Source organism: Amphiura filiformis, unplaced genomic scaffold (genome assembly GCF_039555335.1).
Source record: "Amphiura filiformis unplaced genomic scaffold, Afil_fr2py scaffold_594, whole genome shotgun sequence".
NCBI lineage: Eukaryota > Metazoa > Echinodermata > Ophiuroidea > Amphilepidida > Amphiuridae > Amphiura > Amphiura filiformis.
Genome location: NW_027306058.1, coordinates 1047030 through 1062740, shown reverse-complemented (window position 1 = coordinate 1062740; position 15711 = coordinate 1047030). Strand labels below are relative to the sequence as shown.

At 39.8% G+C, this 15711-nt stretch overlaps 1 protein-coding gene across 1 annotated transcript; it reads left to right on the top strand.

Moving 5' to 3' along the window:
• Nucleotides 1-3219: 3219 nt before the first annotated feature.
• Nucleotides 3220-13718, top strand: LOC140145695 (uncharacterized). Its single transcript, XM_072167380.1, has 4 exons — nucleotides 3220-3528; nucleotides 5223-5324; nucleotides 8052-8231; nucleotides 9341-13718. The coding sequence occupies exons 1-4, from the start codon at nucleotides 3270-3272 to the stop codon at nucleotides 10405-10407; spliced, it is 1608 nt and encodes a 535-aa protein (XP_072023481.1). The 5' UTR covers nucleotides 3220-3269; the 3' UTR covers nucleotides 10408-13718.
• The last annotated feature ends 1993 nt before the right edge of the window (nucleotides 13719-15711 follow it).

Sequence of the window (15711 nt, the reverse complement as noted above, 5' to 3'; positions counted from 1 at the left end):
AGTAGTTTGCAGTATGATGTGCAGTGCGGCACCGCACCGCATCGCATCGCAGCAATGCATCGCCGTGCGGTGGTAGTATGAACGGACCTTCATGATAAAGGTCCGTTCATACTACCACCGCATTTGCGATGTGTTGGCTTGCGATGCGTTGCGTTGCCGCACTGCATCGTACTGCAAACTACTGCATTGCGATATCGCAATGAAGTTAAATACATTTTAACTTGGAAATGTGACAAGTAACCCAGGGTCCGAGATAGTAACTCGGGCCCCAACTTACTAACTCGGGGTCTGAGATTTTCTTTCATGCAGTACTTCGGGGGCTCCGTAGATATATGACCATCCATCAGGCACGTAAAAAGGATAGAAGACGGAACCTAAGCCACTATGGGTGGAATTGCACCACCACCAACTTGTGCAAGTTGACCACTAGTGCATAGTGAAGTGCTAGAAGTTCCATTTAAACCCTTAAAACACATACCGTATCTTGTGCAATTGTCATATTAAAGGTCTGTGACCCGATTGACAGCCTCATCCCCAAGTTGAGATTTGTATACCATCAGAAACCTGCATTACCTGATACTACATCACATGATTGCGTTTTCAGCTTTCTTGCAGATTTGTTTGACAAGCTCACGATATTGTCCAATTTTGCATTTTCGCAGTACGTAGCTTATTGGTACTGTAATTTACTACGTAAACTCACATATCAATTTCAGCTGAAATTTTGGAAATAAGCTTTATAATTCGTGGATATTTATTGAACTATGTACGCCTGTTACTCTAGAATTAAGGTTCGTTCATACTACCACCGCATTTGCGATGCGTTGCTTTGCGATATCGATATATCGATTACTTTTTGCGGCAAGTTAAAATGTATTTAACTTCATTGCGATATCGCAATGCAGTAGTTTGCAGTATGATGTGCAGTGCGGCACCGCACCGTACCGCATCGCAAAGCAATGCATCGCAAATGCGGTGGTAGTATGAACGGACCTTCATGATAAAGGTCCGTTCATACTACCACCGCATTTGCGATGTGTTGGCTTGCGATGCGTTGCGTTGCCGCACTGCATCGTACTGCAAACTACTGCATTGCGATATCGCAATGAAGTTAAATACATTTTAACTTGGAAATGTGACGAGTTGCGTTGAGTTGCGGCAAAAAATAATCGATATATCGGCATCGCAAAGCAACGCATCGCAAATGTGGTGGTAGTATGAACGGACCTTAAGATCATGATGTACCGTACCATAAAAGGTGTGACATAGGCCTAGCCCTAGCTGAGGCTAGCTCTAGTATTAGACTTAGAGCGCCGCTTTTGGGTATTAGTTCCAAGGAAACGAGGAAGTTCTTGTGACCAGATCCACAGTACCCACACCTTAAGGTTCGTTCATACTACCACCGCATTTGCGATGCGTTGCCTTGCGATGCGGTGCGTTGCACTGCAAACTTCTGCATTGCGATATATCGCAATAAAGTTAAATACATTTTAACTTGGAAATGCGATAAGTTGCGTTGAGTTGCGGCAAAAGTAATCGTTATATATCGGCATCGCAAAGCAACGCATTGCAAATGCGGTGGTAGTTCATCGTAGTACCACCGCATTTGCGATGCCGATATATCGATTACTTTTTGCCGCAACTCAACGCAACTCGTCGCACTTTATTGCAATATCGCAATGCAGTAGTTTGCAGTACGATGCAGTGCGGCACCACACCGCATCGCAAAGCAACGCATCGCAAATGCGGTGGAAGTATGAACGGACCTTTTAAAGTATGTTATGAACACTCGGCTAGCCTGCTGCTAGGGGCTACAAATTTAATTGTTTGTGCATTGATTGATGATCGTGACACAAGTTTCACTTTCATATTGAACTACAAGAACTCCAAAAATCATTTGAATTTCAGTAGCCTTCGGCCGCAGGCCTACATGTCGGGCCTAGCTGTGCAGTCGTACATCACATATCAGACAGTTTTAACAATATCAATAAATCATGTATATAGGCCTACTAGGCCTAGGCCATTAGTAGTCACAGACACTATAGTATAAAGAGTCCTGTCCTAGGCTATATTTTTCACCCATGTGTCAGTGATGTCAACGCATTGAGGAGGCTATTTTAACTTACACATCAGCAATCTATGTGGTGTCCTATACTCGTGTGCAGGTGTACACCAGCAATTTCATGGTACGCTAGCTATTTGAACTTGAAGCTGCGCCCAAATGCAATGAAATGCGCAGTCAATCATGTCACTGACATCTACTCACTGCCACATCGCAAGTTGAATGGTAGAACTATGGACACCAATAATATATTTGTTGAAAACAAGTCGGTCTAGACAAACACATAACATCCGGGATGACATCATATTCATAGGCCCTAATATTTCCCCTTTTTAAGTAATTTATTATAAGCTGAAGCTTATACTCAGTTTTGTGAGTAAAGATTTTTACACCCTGCGGCCTCGGCATGATCAGTCTCAGCAGTCAGCATGCTCAGGGCCAGGCATCAGAAACCCGATAATATTGCATGCTTGTGCATAAGCTTTCTTGCAGATCAGGCATGCTTAACTATGCAGGTCGTTTGACAAAGATATCATCCATAATTAATACCTGATTATAAAGTTGACGGTAGATGAAAACTTGCATTCGGCCTACAATACATGCCCGGGCCTACATGATCATGTCCGAGTCTGAAAACACAAGCCCTTACCCGGACGGTTCTGCATGCCTTTTACTGATGATGAAGTTATTCTGAACAAATAAATGTCACGATTCCTCCAAGATAATGCATGAAATACATGATTAAATTGTTAAATTACGATGACCAACGACACAGTTTATGTAAACAACTTCACGCGTGTGTCAGTGTGTGATGACCCGATCCCGGCACAATCAACCTGTACCGCTGATATTTATGACAAAACAGGACACTACTGCGCACGCTCAAATGGCAGGAATCCTGCCAGAAAGTGCTACACTTTTTAACACCCAAGTTTTGTCAGGCCCTATTCGCGGCCGAACAGGATTATGGGTAAAAACGAACAGGATTGTGGGTAAAGTAGGACGCCGCCGCGATAGGGCCTGACGGAGGTAGGCTAGGTTATGTACAAAGGTATAGGATGCAAGATTCTGAAGACATAATAATAAATGGAATAGCCTAATGCATCAAATGTGACCTGTCTTTGACCTCCTTACTTTCACCCCATCTGCAGAACTCATCTGTGCACTCTGCAAAAAAGTAGCTGGCCAAAAACCTAGACGTCACTTCATGAATACTCATGGCATTTACGACCAAGCAGAGATAGAAAGCCTTTACATGGAAAGCTGCGAGTTGAGTGGCCAACCAGTCAGAAGAACACGATGTGACTCTGTAAGAACCTCAAACTCGTATCAGAGGCAGTGGAAGACCTGTCCGTATTGCGGCAAACTCGCCAAGCGCATGGCAGCACACATCAAAGGATCACACAAAGATTATGATGCAAAGGTCTTGAAGAAAGTAGATAGGAGAGTGCATGCAAACAAAACAAGTAAGTGAAATATTTTGGGCCATTTTGAATAAAAAATTAAAATGCAAACAAATAATTTTGTGACGTTTGCACTGCCAGGTTTTGTGTGTCTTCACAAGTTGAGAGTAATATGCTGAATTTGGCAGTAACAGATTTGATTTAGTGCTTTTATTCGGTAGCTTTTCTAGCATACAGACAAGTCTCCCCTTCTAAACTTTTGTAGACACCTTGTGGGATTAAGTTAAAGCATGTGTGATTTTAATCTGCCATTGCAAAATCCAACATGGCATTACTCTAAACTTGAGACAAGACAGACTATAGTTTGAAATACGATACCTTCTCAAACAGTAATGTTGTCTAGACATATGTTACAATGTGTTATATGCATGCAGAACTCAAAAAATGCACTTTGAATCGAGTTAGCAAAATTTAATATCTGGATGTACAGTATCTGCCCCCCATGAGTGACACAGCGGCAAATAGAGGAGCAAATGCACTGATAGTCAAGATTTAAATCTCTCTAAAAGTCTACCTTCGTTTTTGTTTGATTTCACTGATTGGTCTAGACCATTATCTGCTCTTGTGATAACTGCAACCTCTTGGTAAGACACAGTACTCAAAATACTGTGCAAGTCATTGGCATACAATTGTGCAGATGTGGTATGCAATCCTGTAGCCCTCTTTATGAATGTATCCAGTTTTACCGTAGTTGACATGAGATCTTTCAAATTTGTCTCTCGTCACCTTTTGCCGCTTTCTGAGCATTGTGACAAGATGGTGAGAGCGACCTTTGACCTTGATCTGACTTTGACAGTTACGGTTAGTTTGAGTGGAGGACTGAGACTTGTGGACCGCTGGCGTGAGTCATTTCTCTTATTTTCATAACCAGATACCCAGATGGCACAATTGCTTGCAGGATATGGAATATCATGTCATGATCAAGATAATCAGCCGAGTCACTTATGAGGTAGTATCTATAAATCTGGTGATATCTTGAAATGGCTAGTGTTCCTACGTTTACTTTGTTCTTATCATCACTTGAAATTCTCAAGCACTCATTGTCAAATAAAGACCTCATTTCATTGGCATATGCAACTTGGGCTCTTGTAAAATGAAGATCCTTATGCACTTTTTTCTGTGCGTTATTTGATTTATTTGGTACGCGTGCTGTACTACTTTGTGATGCGTTTATCCTTGTGTGGTATTTTGGCGTGGAGCTACCATCAAACACTGAACAGACATGGTACTCATGCCAGCTTCTTTGAGCCCAGGCATCATTTGGAAAAGGTGACCACGGAGCTGCTGGACAGTAACTTTGGAGCTGCATGCGGTAGTTGTGTGTCGTCTTGGTTGTGCACTGAAAGCATGTAGTTTCAAAAGTTTCAGAGACATATGTGACATGATCAAGGGGAATGAGTCACATGTCGACCCTGGTCGAAAATGAGTTTTACTTATGTGTCTAAAGAGGACATTTAGAGCTTTCAGAAACTGAAAACCCCATGTTGATACAACTTTTGTTTGCAAAGTTACGTCAATTTATCAATAGCTGAAAACAATATAAAACAAAAGAATTTGAACTCTTTCTTTACCGATATCTCAAAATCAATATTAGCGACATCCGACTCATTTCCCTTGATCGTGTCACATATATGCTTGTAGATGGATGATATAACATTTTTAAGAAATATTCTTTTCTTTTCTTTCTGTCTATATAGGAAGGGCCAAAACAGCAAGAAGAAGAGTAGATGCAAATCCTCAACAAGGAGACCTAAGTGATGATTCCATTGGTAGTCCAAGCAAACTACTGAATTTTTTAGGTAAACCTATTTTTTTTCACCACAGTGCATTTCTTATCAGCAAGGTCTATTGCCTTCTTAGATATCCAGGGCTGCTTCTTTTTCTTAGAGTGCTCAAACGAACCATCAGCCTAATTAGTCACGCCAGCAAGATTCTTCTCAAGATCATCAACAACAGAATGAGACAGAGGCTCGAGACCGAGATAGCAGACGGACAGGCCGGGTTTAGAGCAGGAAGAGGCACCAGTGATCAAATTGTCAATATGCGAAATATCATTGAAAAATCCAGAGGTCATTCCATCCCACTCTACCTTTGTTTCATCGATTACAGCAAGGCTTTTGACTGTGTCAACCATCAAGACCTATGGAACATCATGCGGGATATGGGATTCCCCAGTCACGTGATGAAGCTCATCAGTATGCTATACCAGGATCAGGAATCTTCAGTCAGGACGAGTAGAGGTGACTCAGAGTGGTTCTAAATTGGCAGAGGTGTGAGACAAGGGTGCATTTTGTCTCCTCAGCTCTTCAACATCTATGTTGAGAGCATCATGAGAGATGTTTTGGAAGACTTTGGAGGAGGTGTTACCATAGGTGGTCAGCGGATCACAAATCTCAGATATGCAGACGACACAACCCTGGTTTGCAGTAGCAAAGAGGAATTGATGGATCTATTGAAAGCAATAAAATCCTCAAGTGAACAGAGGGGACTGATCTTGAACACAAAGAAGACGAAAGTCATGATTGTAGACGTAGGTAGAAATGACACAGAAATTGGGTTCCATCATTAACACCAAAAGTGACTGCACCCAGGAGATAAAACGAAGATTGGCAATAGCTCGAGGTGTAGTCTCAAACCTGACCAAACTGTGGAAAAGTAAACTTCCTTCATCCTTCAAGGTTCGTTTGCTAAAATCAACAGCATTTGCTGTGGCATCATATGGATCTGAATCCTGGACGATGAAACTATCTGACAGGAAGAGGCTGGATTCTTTTGAGCTGTGGTGCTATCGACCAGGGGTAGCGTTTTAAGGGGTCTTGGGGTCCAGGACTCCTTGATTTGGCAGGTCCCCATGATTTGGACCCCTTACATTTTGTGCATCTGTGTAGAATTAGATGCCTGGACCCCTTTATTTGCCAATTTGGACCCCTGGCCTCGGCAGGTCACCGTTAACCCTGCTATCGACGAATCCTGAGGATTCCATGGACTGCGAGGAAAACAAATGAGTGGGTTCTCCAAGAGCTTGGAGTACAGAAGACCTTGCGAGCCGATATCATTTCTAGAAAGTTATCATACTTTGGCCACATCATCAGACATTACTGTCTTCAGAAAACAATTGTCCAAGGAATGGTTGAGGGCAAACGCAAGAGAGGCAGACCTGCAGCGAGCTGGCTTGACGACATCAAAATTATCACAGGCCTGAGCATCACTGAGGCTACCAGGGCTGCCGCTGACCGCATTGGATGGCATTCTCTCATACGAACCACACCTGCATACGTGTATGCAATGTGACCTTAGAGAGAGAGAGCATTTCTATTAATGTCTCTAGAATGACAAACTAAAAGTGTTGGAAATATGCCTAATTTACATATCCAAAATGGCTGCCAATTCAAATTATTATCTTATTTAACTTTTTAGGTACTTTAGATGCCTAAAATAAATGCTTATTCCATAATGGATAATCAATGTTTCACAGGATTGTTATATGCCTTGTGTGCCTTAATTTGCATGAATCAAAAATGGCTGCCAATTTTAGGACTTTTCAGATTAATTTGGTTATTTTTCTCATTCTACATAATGTTTTTGGTAATGTAAATACATAAAATGCACATTTTACAAGCGGTAATATCTATACATTGTACATGTTTCGCAAGTGTGCAACATGCCTTAGTGAGCCCTAATTTGCATAAATCCAAAATGGCCACTAGTTGTAGTACTTTTTGCACTGATTTGGTCATAATTCTTATATTATTTTTTGAGTAATTAGATAGACCTTAAATGCACGTGTGAGGATGGTAATCTCAATATAGGTATCCTATATGTTTCATATGTGACATGATCTGCTCCATGGGGGCCAAAGGAGGCATTTTTGAAAATTGAGTTACTATAAATTTATTACCTTGTAGTAACACTAAGCTATTATATACTGAAAACACCAGAGGTTATAGCATACTTGCTTCTAAAGTTATGAGGTTTTGTGATGTGTATTTTCTTATGTGTTTTATTGTTTTTTTACTCTATATTTTTGCCTTTATCTCAGTTTCAAATTTACCGCCTTTGGCCCCCATGGACCAGATCGTGTCACATATGCCATAATCTGAATTTTACCAAAACAGAATGCTGAAAAACTCTTGATTTGAGCAATCATTTCAGCTCTAAAAGATCTCAAAATTGCTCATTCTTTACATTTCTGAGGGTTTTTTTAGGTAATTTACGACAAGAAAGCCAAAAAATACCCTTGATTTTTGACTCCTCGCAGCTCCAGAAGACCCTTTTTACTTGTTCACATCTCCAATAGACCCCGTTAATTGGTACGCTGTCAGCTCCCAAAGACCCATCACCTTCCAGGGAAGCATACCCACCAAAAATTTATGATGTGCCCCCCCCCCCCAAGGACTGGAGGCCCAGTCATTATTTGTTAACTTCATTTGTGTACTTTTGCATTTTGATATTTATGATCTATATGGTTATCATTTACACAATACTACTACTTTTTTTCACATCAAATTTTTCATTTTTTTTCTCAGGATCAAGCCCAAAGCTTGTAAATGTTACTGCCGACCAAGCTGACACTGGTGAAGGCTCAACTGGGAATGATTCATGTTGTCCAGTGTGTAACAAGTACCATACTGATGTGATTGATAACTACAAGTGTCAAATTGCTCATCTACAGGACACCATCAAAGATGAGGAGAAGAAACGAGCAGGTGAGAGAAATACAATAATTCCATCAATAACACCGGCAGTGAGGATTCACCAAAACAATTCCCCAGAAATCTGTTTGCTCCGAGTTCCGGGTACATGATAGTGATCATGGAGCATATAGAAGAGGAGAACTCTCCACCCCTTCTTTGTACTCGATGACCAATCCTTTTAAAAACAACAAGCCACATATTCTTATTCTATACTGTCTTCCTTATTTTTGTATGTGATGAAATGGGTGTAATATCGCAAGTTGGTAGTTTCGAGACATCCTGGCTGCTGAGTTGATGTTCTTTGTTTGCCACGCACCTGTACAAGCCAGTATCCATAGTATGTTCCATTGTGCCCCCCATTCAGCATTCACAAAGCCCGGGTCACAAAGGGCATATGGACATTGGCTTGAGCAGGTGCGTGTGAAACAAAGAAAACCAGCGCAGCAGCCAGGGCGTCACAAAACTACCAACTTTCAAGCTAATGCTCATATTGTGGAAACAGGTCAAATATTAGTTTTGTAAGTAAAGTAGATTTAATATAGGCTCAATATATCGATGTGTACTACATGTACATCCAATTGTGCTCAACTGAGGCCTAAAATTTAAAAAAAATTGTTTGATTGGCATAACATAAAAAAAAATTAGGGTCAGTCGTTAGGAATTTCCCTTTTTCTTCTATTTTTTAACTTTTTTTTTTTTAATTTAAAGGCCTTCCTTGGAACTTTTTTTTCTTTTCTTTTTTCTTTTAATTTGTTAAAAAATGTTATTAAATTTTTTAGCAACAAAATAGGAAAAAAAGTCTAGGGTCAGGCCTATTTTTAGGGTCAGTCTGGTTATGCCAATCAAACAATTTTTTTAGGCCTGATGGGAGTTTTATGTCCTTTGATGTCCTTTCTATCGATCAGATCATCAGGGCATTGTATAATGAAGGGAACTCTTAGTCTTTGATTACTATAAATTGAAGCTGGAGTGTTTATTTAAATTTCAAAATCTGAGATACATATCTCAATATACTTGTGTGTTGAAAGTAAGTTTAAATCTATTTAACTTGTTTATCTACCAACACATAAGTATACACAATGATATATTAGTCTTCTGCATGTATCTCCTTGTTTTTTCAGAGCCAAGAGGCACTTATCTCTTTCGTGGTTCTAAACGTTTAGCATCTTACACTCATCCCGACAGAGAGTGCGCTTTTGTCTGCCAAGCTGCTGGATGTACACGGACCAAAGAGCATGGAAGGGTTCTTCATATAACAAACTGGACAGAAGGTGAAAAGGAATGGCTCAAATCAAAATACAATTTGAGTGCCGATTGCTGCTTGTGTCAGAGATGCAGACATTCGTTTAAAGTACAATATAAGAATCGTGACAAGGCCTCCGCATTAGGTACAGAAGAGGGTCCTACACCCCCTGCGGTGTGTTACATTTCCAAGTTTACTGAATGTTGTGAGGTTTCATGTATCCATTCAGGTACAGACGGTCTCAGCTGGGAATCGTTCTGCGCCATCTTTGATATTGTTGACGCTGAAGAACAAGCCATACCAGGCGAGCTCCCTCTTTGCCGAAAGCACTACCGTGACTACTTCAACAGGACACAAAGCAGATGTGAGGCGTGTAATAGACTGGCAAGACGGACAGGAGATAGGAGTGATGGCCTGACAAGCTTTGCTAATGTAGATACGTTTAATATCTATCTGGAGAAGCAGGGAGAGTCAAAACGGTTGGCTAGTGGGTCCAGGTTATGCCGTACGTGTGGCAATTTCAATCGCTCAATTTTGAGATCTCAAGTAATTACGAAAGCCAATTCGGATTTTGTCATCAGGAATAAGCTTCAGCAAATAATGAAAAAGAAGGAAAATGTGTGTGCAGCAACGCAGGATGACGATCTTTTCAAGTTTGCCAATGCAACCGCAGTAAAATTCACATGTTCTAAACTATTAAACAACGCTCCGTTCTTGTTTTCTGAAGTGAAGACGATACACAAGCAAGCATTTCTCAGCCAACAAAATGCTGATATTAAAGGTTACAGGCCAAATGGGCTACAGCTTCTTCAACATTTAAGGAGTGAGATTGGTAACGACTTAATGTGCAGACACACGACTAATAAGCAGTCTACCATGCTGTATAGAATGGGGTTAAACTTAGCTGATATCTTGCATGATAAAATCATCAAGACTGGTACATGACCAGCATGTATTGTAGCAAAGAACTTGTGTACTTGTAGGGGCTATCTTGCAAAAGGCTGCAGAGTCAGACCCAGGGCTGTCACCTTTCACGCATTGGCCGTGAGTCTCACGCATTGGGTCACTTTCTCACGGGCTCACGCCAAGGTAGTATAATCTCACGCCTAGGTAGTAAATCTCACGCAAAAAGCTGGAAAATTAGTGAAATCTCACGCATCGTCATGAATAATTTGTTGCTCCTACCCCACCCCCACCCCCGCTTTTCACATTCTCGAGCGCCGTGGCTCAAATAATCATGGTACAAAATGAACATTGGAGTTGGCAAATCCCGGTACGCCTCTGTCTCACGCCAAGCAATTCCAAAAAGTTGACAGCCCTGGTCAGACCTCTGAAATCTCTAACTTTGGGCATAGTACAATGCTTTATCATACCACTAACAGAAACATCAAAGAACACCTCTAACCGGATATATTTTTGTATCTAGTCAGTGAGCATATTTAGTATTAGTATTCTACATCTAGTAGGTGAGAACATAATGCACAAGCACAATATACATATAAGGCGAGCTATGTGTATAAAGGCAATTTGCGTAAACCGGGCGTGTAAAATGCATGCGATACGTAATACCCGGAACAGTCGTCTAATTTTTGTAATGTTTTTCCCATTTTGCAACAATTAAAATATATAAAATCATAATTATATCAATATATAGAATGACTTAGTGGTATAATAAATTGGTTATTAGGTTCAGCATGGTTATGGTACGGGAAATTATCGTGCACTCAGTGTCATACTTCGCGCACGATAATTTCCTGTACCATACCTCTGCTTCACATAATAACTAATAGTTAATTAACATATAATAATAATTAACAGAATAGGGTTTAACCCGAGGGTTTAACTTGGCTCTTGCATGATGCTGGTTTCATACTTTCCTGCCTCTTTGCCGCTCTGAAGATGATTGTACTTCACTGCGCAGTCGCGTCAGAAACGCTAGCGGTGACCAACGACAAGCTGATATATTGATCACTCCATCGCTTTGCCACGGTGGCAGCACCGCTGGGAGTTGAATTCAAGAGCGGAATGCCGCTCAGCGGTATGCTGCTCCGCTTGCAGACAGGTGCAAGCGGCATGATGAAGCGTCACGCCGCTCAGCGGCAAGCAGCAGAAAGTATGAAACCAGCATGACAATCATCAAGACTGGCACAAGACCAGCATGTTCTGTAACAAAGAACTTGTGATCTTGTAAGGTCCATCTTGCAAAAGGCTGCAGATATTTGCTGAAATCTGTGACATAGTTCAACACTATACTGAATGGGGTTAAACTTGGCTGATGTCTTGCATGACAAAATTCACATTATTGATGGATGATACTGGTTCTCTGCCTAAATGTCATCAAATCAGATTTTTGATGTTTCACATAGTTGCATGTTGATCGTACGTCAGTTTGTGAAATGGGAGATTTTGGATTCTTACAGTATTGTTAACATAGGTCAAATAATAATTACAGTTATTAAATAATTAAGTATAGTTGAGCTTTCTTACCTGGTGTACTTGAATAACATTGTATTTAAAACTGTTGGGCCAAATTTCATAAAAATAACCAAAATCACCCTACACTATATGTTGCAACCAATGAATTAGCTGTCGTAGTGCACGTTAGTAACCATTGGTTACTGCTCCAAGCATGGACTCATACACCTGTTCCGAATTTTGATATGCCATAGGCTTTGTGTTGTGATCATTTCGATCAGTGGTTCGTAACAAAGTGTGATCCAGTTGACCTAGCAACGGTCATATTCTAACGTTCACTGCGACAGTGAATTATGTTTTGAACCATGAACCTTGGAAGTCATTTTCGCATGAAATTCAAATTCTTATTCACTGCAATTTATTACTGAAGATTTGGAAGCCGATTTGGAATAGAGACTTGTTGCTAAAAAGCATAATGTCTATGAATTCATGACTGTCGTCATCATATCGTCGCTGTTTTGACAAACTGTCGTATGACGAAAAATGCAGTTTTGAGAAAACAGCATTTAAAGTTTTTTCCAATTTTTGAAGACCCACTGGAGAGCACCAAACTAAAATGTGTTTATTATTATCAAAGAATATAATCAATAATATATCTGTCTTTGTTCTCAACATAATACAAACTATTTATTCATTCACTAATTGGAAATAATTAATCTGCAAACTCATACGACAGTATGCCAAAACATGCACAATTTGACAACCTATGTACAGGGTGTCCCAAAAGTAACTTAACATTGTAAACTGGCCATAACTTGCGTTGGGTTAATAGTGTTGTTACAAAAATTGCACAGTATGTAGATAATTCTTTTAGAAATGTTATGATACCAAACATGCCTATGTGGTCATGACCCTTTGGCATGAAATTAACGGATATCTATGGTACCGTAAAACCCACTTTTATAAACGTAAATTAATCCTCGTCATTTGAGACGTGATAACACGATATAACGTGTTATTGTTTTAAAATCTGTTTTGTTTAATTTTGCTATGTTTGTTTGATTGTTTGTTTGTTTGTTTTCAATGCGTAATCTTCATTTTGTGTTTTATCTGGATTTTATATGGAAACTGCTTAAGATCTTTTCTGAGGATTCGATGAACAGTTGTACGCGGTACGTTGTTCTCCATTTAAAGTAGACGTACTGATCATCTTGGGCTTTTCGCCACCGCTCTTCGTATGATATCGATGTTTGTAGCCGATCTTCCTGTTCTTCCACGTCCTTCCCGAGGTAGATCATGAACAGATCCAGTTGATAGGAATTTATGCACTAGTTGCTGGATTGTATTTCAGCTGGGTGCATAATTTACATTAAAATGTTCCTTAAACTTTGCTTGAGTGAGTTTGTCCGACTTTGTCTCGGCAAAGAACCATACGATATGAATCCGTTGATCAATAGAAAATTCATCTTCACTTCAACTGTTTTAAATGTAAGTTTAATATTGTCAATATATCCTATTTATATTCTAAAGCAACAGTCACGCTTACGCTAGGCCATGTAATCCATGATGTTCATACCTAAATGTAGCGTGTGCAGTGAGTGAACCAACTCTATCGTTCAGGGAAGCACATCATTCATGTGCTTGAATAAAGAAGATATGAACTTGCTTTTGTGGGTTTGATACACACATATGTACAGTGGCACAGTAAAGTCAAGGGGTCATCAATAATGCTGTTTTTGGTATCAGAATAATTCTAAAAGATCAATCTATGTGAATATGTTATCCATTTTGGTATGAAGTAGGTAATATTTGAGATATGGCAAATTCACAATGTTAAGTTACTTTTGGGACATGCTGTATTAATAATGATACGTCATGTGATACGACAGTATGTCAAAACAATCAGCAACTGCAGTTACACGGTGCATGGCCTATGGTGACGTATCATGATACAACTGTATGTCAAAATGTCAGAATGATGTTTTCGGGGGTACATAAAAACTATGTCGTATCACACTAATTAGTGCCATATCTAATTATTTAGGTCTCAAAACTTATAATATTATAAAATATATATGTTTATATGTTTATATGTGACTGGACACTACGAATCAGCCGTAAACTCGGCCCCGGTCAATTTTGATTTATTTCGTGTTTAGAAAATATATATCATAAGCTTTAAAATAAACTGAGCTCAAAAAGAAACTTATAATTTTTTACAACTTGTGAATCACAAGGTCATATCTTAAAATACTGTCAATCAAGATGAACCAAAATTACACACAGGATTACCTTAATACTCTACTCAAAACACATGTCAGTAACCAAGCAGTTGTCCAACTGACACAACAGCAAAATGCACTGTCATGGGACAGCTTCCTGGACTTCCTTCACTTTCACAGCCCAACATTTGGCACCCAAGACAAAAAATCTGTGAGAATGCACACAAGATCCTTGCACAGATGATAAAAACGGTGCTGCTTTCTGCTTTTCATACACTTTTTTCATGAAACAGGGCTGGGCTGTGAATGTGGTCCAGGAAGCTGTCCCATGTCAGTGCATTTTGCTGTTGTGTCAGTTGGATAACTGCTGGGTTACTGACATGTGTTAAGAGTAGAGTATTGAAGTAAATCTGTGTGTAATTTTGGTTCAATTTGATGGACAGGATTTCAAGATATGAAAAAAAAAAAAAAAAGTTGTAAAAAATTATAAGTTTCTTTTTGAGCTCAGTTTAGTATATCATTTGACTTCAAACGATATCCAGAAGCGGGGTTATGGTTTGTTGAACTCTGCTCCTTCAACAAAATTGTACCCTTTTCGGTTCAATATTTGTCTGTTTTTCCACTTTACTGGTAATAAAGTCATAATTGGCGGTCATTTCAAATCATCCCAGAGTCAACGAGGTACAGGAATTTCCTCTCATTGTTAATTGTTGGTTATACATACCTAGACAAAATACAATGCAATTGTAACGCACCACTTGAACAGGATTTAGCCAAAGCAAACAAAGACTAGAGCTATTTAATGATTTTATATATGTAGAAGATTATTATCCTCTTCAGCAATAAGATTATTGATTGGTTTAAACGCTATCAAATGAGAAACATGTCGCGCCTAATTGAGACACCTATGAATACGACTTGCGGCACATTTTGCACTGTATCTCATAATACAATTTGCCGAGATAATGGCTCATTCGTAGTGTGTCCACTCGCATATATAACTCATTTTGCCCAAAAATGGTCATACGACAGTATGTCAAAACAGCAACGATATGATGATGCTGTCACAGTGTTTGCTCTATTGCTAAAAATAATATTGACTATAGGTTAATAAATGCATATCACTTTTGATCGTAATAAAATAATTCCTGATGTTTTATTTATTTTATTTAAATTATTTAATACATGCCTGAAAAAGAAAACAAGATGAGTAACACATAGTACTTACCACTTGACTATAGACGAATCTGACAAGCCACATTCCTACACCTCACTGGCGGCCATAGCTGGGGGCCTTCCATCCATTTTACGTGACGCCAGTATCATAGGCGTGCAGCATTTACTGCTCCCATGACGCGGCGCAAGTGCTACGCACTCCGATGCGCTCATGAGAGTAGGCATCTTGGATCGCAATCCAAGCGAACTAAGCTAGTTTGGCACGGCCCCCAGCTATGGCGGACTTAATCCTGACCATCACTTGGCTTGTTGGATTCGTCTATACTCCCGACTGCGATCAATAATCCTCCACAAGATCGCTGTTATTGTCGCCCGTCAAAAATAGACCTAATTGGGTTGATCAGGTTACTCAAGTGGGCTTTGAGTGTTACCTCTT

Bases quoted from the DNA above. Each gene is read 5' to 3' on its own strand.
- LOC140145695 (XM_072167380.1), top strand. From the start codon at position 3,270: ATGAATACTCATGGCATTTACGACCAAGCAGAGATAGAAAGCCTTTAC. The intron at 5,325-8,051 runs GTAAACCTATTT...TTTTTTTCTCAG, and splicing joins CAAACTACTGAATTTTTTAG to GATCAAGCCCAAAGCTTGTA. The intron at 8,232-9,340 runs GTGAGAGAAATA...TTGTTTTTTCAG, and splicing joins TGAGGAGAAGAAACGAGCAG to AGCCAAGAGGCACTTATCTC.